General features: G+C 28.4%; 1 protein-coding gene across 1 annotated transcript in view; it reads right to left on the reverse strand.

Moving 5' to 3' along the window:
- LOC100162459 (tubulointerstitial nephritis antigen-like) overlaps positions 1-6,750 on the reverse strand; it is a gene marked incomplete at its 3' end in the record, with an annotated part of 9,459 nt that continues 2,709 nt past the window's right edge. Inside the window, 4 exon segments of the mRNA XM_016804844.2 lie at positions 1-54; positions 1,636-1,834; positions 2,005-2,062; positions 5,054-5,266. Coding sequence (XP_016660333.1) covers positions 1-54; positions 1,636-1,834; positions 2,005-2,062; positions 5,054-5,266 — 524 coding nt within the window.

A 6,750-nucleotide genomic window follows, 5' to 3' on the forward strand; every position in this document is an offset into this window, starting at 1 on the left:
CGGTAGCTGATAATCTCGGTGGAACACCGTTTTCAAAGGTACAATTTGTAAAATCTGTATAAAAAAACATTTAAAACCACAATATAAAAAAGAAATTGAAAAAAACTCAAACGTACATTACTATATCTATATTGTAAATTACCTACCCGTATCGTAATTTACTATACCTATTAGCTACAGAAAATAATGTTTCAAAAACGTTATTTCAATAGTCGAAATACTAACATATAGAAAGTTGTAAGAAAGTGAAATAGTTGGATGCGTTTTCAAAATGTAATTATTCTTAAAGTGTTTAAAGAAATGTAAATATTTAATAGGATATAACCGTATGTAGGACGTAGGTATACAGCAGTCCAATTTAAATGTAAGTAAAATATTTATAATTTATATACTGAACCATCTATTTTACGTAAGACACACATTAACACAGAAACTGTTAACGTTTTTGAAGATATTTCAAAGATACTTTAAGTCGTTAAAAACAATATTTTTTGTTAAAATTTTTAAATTTTAATGATACCATGCATTTTTAATTTGTTGTCCCAGAGCAGAATATTTGGGGTACTTCGATACATACATATCAAATTTTTGACGATATAGTTTATGAATTATAACTTACAATTATTTAAAGATTAGATTAGCGGAGTCCACAAAATGCAAGTACATAAATTAATGTTAAGTAATTATTTAACGTTAGCATAATAGGTTTCAACAATCTTTAAAAATGATTACATTACAGTCGTCATAATTTTTTTTAAAAACGTATACCTTCATTTCTCATGATTTAATTTCAAGGTTCAATTATACTCCGCGCCACGAAAGAACTCAACCTTTATGATTTAATCAAGCAGTCACGAGATGTCCGTCAATGGTTGCTAAATTGTCATCAAAGGACGCTAAATTGTCACCAAACGGTTGCCATATGATGCCAAATTGTTGGCAAAGGACTAAGAATTATTACCAAATTATCACAAAATGGTTGCCATCAGATGCCAAATTGTCACCAAGTTGTTGCCAGAGGACGACAAATTGTCACCAATTTGTGAAGAAATGGTTGCTATCAGAAACCAAATTGTCACAAAATGGTTACCAGCAGACGCCAAATCGTCACCAAATGGTTGTCACTTGTCAGTGAAATTTGCTAGATTTAACTACGATAATTTTGAATTTTGCTAGGCTCCCTGCTTTTTTGGAGGAAATTTCAAATATACCCTTACCTAGTCCAAAAAAAAAAAAAAATCATGCCTAATTATTCTGTTGAGTAATTTCAGGAAAAAAAAATTAGTCTTTTTTATTCAACTACCTAACTAGGCTTTTTTTTATTAATTTTAGATTTTTTTATTTTAATTTTATTTTTTATAAAATATAGTTTTTTTTATTAAATATGAAATCTTTAACTTTAAAGAAATCTTAATTGAATAAATAAAATTTTTATCGGAAAAAATGCAAATTGTATAAAAAAATCTAGGCAAGGTTATTTAATTTAAAAATTGAATTCGAGTAAAAAAGTTCACAATTAACAAATCAATATTCATCATTTTAATCAATGTGATTTCCAGAAAAAAATCATTTTTAAGATTTTTTTTATTAAATTACTTTCATCAAATTATTGATGCATATCAATGTTCAACACACCTTCTCCGGTGATTGCAGTGTACCAAGCCGCAAGTTAAGTCCGTTGTCATATGTTACGCCCCAAAATAAACTGTAATTTTTGGCAGACCATCCAAATTGACGACTTTCGGTTCTAATCGTGTTCAAGAGTAAAAGATCGATAAGACATTCGTCTTGGTTACATATCAGCGTCGTGTTTTCGCCGATTTGTCGACATTGGCTACGGTAAATAATATTAAAAATAATTATACCTATTACAGGAAAGCTTTTAATACGTATGTGTAAATTTCACATTGTATGTTTTGTAATTCAAAAAAAAAATTTTTCAAAAAATTTCTGAATATTATTCCATGTCAGTAAACAGGTAATATAAAATACAAACTAACTCACCATGCATTGCAATTTATAGTTTTAGTTTCTCCGAGAATACAAGATTTAGTACATTTTCCTGGAAAAAATACATTAGTAAATTAATATGATTTTAGTTAAAAAATTCGACATAACTACTAAAGGCCGTATATCGTTTGCGCATCGTTTGTTTACCTGCAGCAAATTATCGTACATCATATGCGCATCAAAATTCTAAGCAATAGAAGGGTATAAAAATAATTGTACATACATATAATATTATATAGATAATGAATAATTTAATATTCATAGGCACAAGTTTTTTTTCAATAAGTATTTAAAGTTAAATGTTGACCAAATTTATAAAGAGCTCAACAATTTGCAAATTATTTTGTAGTTAAAAATTTAATATTCATTTTAATTAGGTACATTACATGGGCATTGGTATAATAAAAATATTAGTAGTTTGAGTAAAAATTAATTCAACTAAATTTTGTTCAGTTCAATTAGGAATATTACAGTCATAGTTATAATTATAATACAAATAGGTACACATATAGTTTGAGAAAAGCTAAACGCTTTTGGGTATCGGCGATCAAAAGCTTATCAATTTACAGGCCAGCGGGGGGTGGTCTAAAACGGGCCATATGGATAAATAACATATAAATAATACACAGTGTGCCCGTTTCAGCTTATCAATTTGATAAGCTTTTGATCACCAATACACATTTTTTCAGTTCTATTGTTAAATAATATTGATGCGCAAATGATGTACGACCTTTTAAACGATCGATGCGCAAATGATGTATAACCCAAAAATCGAACGATGCGCAACTGTCTTACAAAAAAGGTCAAAAATAACAATAGTGATGCACAAACGACAACCGGCGCTACTAAATAGCGTTATAAACTCTTAATTATTAATGGTTAAGGCGTCTCTTGGCCAATTTATTTTTAGACTTCAAGGGAGATTTCCTGGAATACTTTGGGAGAAATTTCAGAGAATTTTCGCAGTAATTCGTAATTTCATTATGAAATCTATTGTAATATTGATGCGATTGTCTGATGGAATGTGATGAATGAGGAAATTTTGGTATTTATGTAAATTGAAGTTATACATACGACATACCATATGCATCCAGTGTCCTAACTATAAACTTTTCGCCTGAAATGCTTCTATTGGGCGAATGTTGTACAATTTTGTTTGACCCCAGATTTGGATGCCGTGTGCTCAGTATTTTGTTTAATTTTAGTCCTCTCAATGAATTTGGTAAAAAATTGTGTTATCATTATTCTACATATGTACACCTAGCGATACACTTTTTTCGGATGGAACAAGACAAATGGGCGAAGTTTATGTACCTAATAACAATTTTATAATATAGAAGAATGATAATCCTATATACCTCCATTGACACACAAAATATGAGTATAATTATTAATAAATAATTTATAAATTGTCACTATGAATTTATTATCGAATAAATTGTACCTACCAGTTTGTTGTTTGGTATATATTTAGGGAACCTACCTATATTATTAAACATTTAAAAAATATCCTTAGTAAATCCCATTATATTATTATAAAGTTACATTAAATAAATAGGTACATGTTTGACAATTTTGTTGATTTGTTTTTGAATCAACAATCTCCAAGGTCATTAAAATGCAGCAAGACATTTAAAATAGAAACACATTATGAAATAATATGTGAAGTGAGTATAATTCTTAGGTATAACTAAAGACCGGATTTTTCATATAATGCATGTTCATATTTTTAAAATTTTTACTTGCAGTAAATGGATTCTTATCGATCATACTTAAATAAATAATATTGCAAATTTTTAGTTTGCATATTTTTGCATATTATTGGTACAAGTGCATATTTTTCACAAAACGCATATTTTTGCATATTATGTACACATTTAAATGTTTTAATTTAATTTAATATTTTTATACACAATTATAAATTATTATAGATATTATATAAATTTATTCCATAACACAAAAATTTTAAATATTAAAAAAAATATTATAATATTACGTTTCCGTAGATCATTATTAGTTGGTAAATCAAATAAAATTAACGATCTAACTTATATTAAAACAAATTTTATATTGTTGAAAGTATTAAAAAGCTTGAGACTTAAGGTTGCTTATTCATAGATGCTTTGGACATTTTTGAACAAGTTACAGATTCTATTAATGATCTTTATGAAAATGATAATATAACATAATAATTTAAAATAAATGTTTTAAAATTATTAATGAAAATTAAAGTTTGCTAATTTTTAAATTAATCCAACGTGACATTACAGTCGGTGCGATGCAGCAGCAGCAGTCTCCATTTACTGTGCAATGAATATACGCAAAGTAGGTGGGTACCTAATATATTATGCCATCTGGACTCTAGACCATTTGATACTATTAAGAAGATATTATCACCACACTATTTTTTATCTCTCTCACTCACCATCTTTGGCCCTCGTGCAACATAAAAAATTTGAGTACAGCAGAACCAACCTTGTATTGTCAATTAAGAAATGAGAGTGAATTGAACGTCCGTGAATTGACTTATCACCAAATTTAAAGTTAAGAACAATGGCATTTTTAGTATTTTTTGTAGGGGGCGGATTACAAGAATTTTAGCTTCCAGATTACGATTTAATAATTATAATATAATAATAGACATGTATTTAAAGAGCCATGGGGACGGATTTGTACCCATATCCCCCCCCCCCCCCCCCCGTAAATATGCCCCTGGTAAGAACATTATCTTTGTCTATGCGTTAGTTTTTTTACGATATTTTGAGTTTAATACTATTTTTGACCAGTTTTAAATTGAACATATGCATAACTATAGCATACAAATGGAAATATAGTAAAATAGCCAATGTATGGTTACAAATAAGGTTCTGAATTTTAAGTTTGATAGTACATAAGTCATTTATCCCTAATACTGAAGCTAACCACACAATGCTGGAGGTTCTGCTTATCGAAATTTTACTATAGGTATTACGCGTGAGTCTGCTGAGTGAGAAAATGTAGTGCGCTGACATCCTATTATAAGGCAAAAAACACTCATGTTTACCGTTTGTCGGAGGGCCGGGCGTGGTCACTCCTTTGCAGACTGACATAAAGTCGGGACAACAGTCTCCAGTCCCGGTGCGGTTAAGGTAGCAGGCATCGTCGCAGTAGCACCTCGAGCCCAATCTTGGTGCGGAGCAAACAGTGTCATTCCTCCCAGCGCAGCATCCAATTTTTGAGCAGTAATCCCAGTCCAAGTCGTTGGCGATGCATTCGCCTAATAGGTATACACTTCGAAATTATTATTTTAATTTTTTTCTCGTGGAACAAGACAAATGGGTGAAATCTCGTGTACCTAATTGCAATTTTATTATTTAGCAGAATTATAATAGTATATACATAGATTCATGAAATATGAGTACAATTATTAATATAATATAATTTATCAACTTTCACCTTTTTTTTGTTTAATATATAATTAGGGGCCCAATATTCAGTCTTGTAAAAAATACTTTTGAAAAAGTATTAAGATACTAATACTAGTATTCGAATAAAAAAGTATTAAAAATACTTTTAAAATACTATTATAAAAATGTATTTTACGAATACTTACAAATTATTTGAATACAAATACAAGTATTTTTTTTAAATTGTATGCTACCTATATAATATATATGTATATTGTACATCAGTACAGGTACCTATTATGTTATTACTTATCATAAATTCTAACAATTTCTATAACATGTCTGACCATTTAGAGATATATACATGTTCACATATTTCATTCTGCATTCAGATATATTTCAACTAATATTGATTAAATTGTAATGAAAAAAATTAACTAAAGAGTGGTATTAACTATTAATATGGATTTATTTTAAAATTATTAGATTTTCAATTTTCTTAGAAAATTCTAATATTGGAACCATATAAAATTTGATGTGGTATTTTTTAAATTTTAAATACTGTTAATTGTTATTACCTACTTTTACTATACAAAAACATAATATTAGTTTTCAACAAAAACAATATTATTTTTATTGTTGTAAATTTTTTGTGAAAAATAATAAATTTAAATTAATAAAATGGACTTTATCGTATTTTAATACAAGTATTTAGATTTTGTTAAAAATACTTTTAAAAAGTATTCAAAATACTTAAAAAATACATTTAAAAAAAATGTATTTAGAATACCATATAAATACTTCAAAAAGTATTTAAATACAAGTATTCGAATACTTTACAAAACTGCCAATATTATTATACATTTAAACAATATCCATAGTCAATCCATTATATTAATTGTAACACCCATTAAATAAAAAAATATCCATATTTGACGATTTTGTAGATTTGTTTTTAATCAATAATCTCCAAGGTCGTTAAGATGCAGCAGGACATGTAAGAAAGAAACACCAAACACATTATGAAATAATATGTGAAACGTACCTACATAATTGTTATAACTTTGGATCATAGGGGTTGGTATGGTTGCACTGGTGTGGTTGCAGTCTCCGTTTACAGACAATAAATATACAAAGTACCTACCTAATATATGGTGTCTGGACTCTGGACCATTTGATACTATTAAGAGGATGTCAGGTTTCAGTGCACTATTTGTTTTCTCTATCTGGCCCACGCACAACATAGACAAAACTCATTTACGCAGAATGATTTTTGTTTTTAAGGGGATTCGATATCGTGATATTCTGTTTTCGTCTAACACACGCGTGACATAGTATTTTAGACGTGTTTTTT

Source organism: Acyrthosiphon pisum, chromosome A1, assembly GCF_005508785.2.
Source record: "Acyrthosiphon pisum isolate AL4f chromosome A1, pea_aphid_22Mar2018_4r6ur, whole genome shotgun sequence".
Classification (NCBI taxonomy): domain Eukaryota; kingdom Metazoa; phylum Arthropoda; class Insecta; order Hemiptera; family Aphididae; genus Acyrthosiphon; species Acyrthosiphon pisum.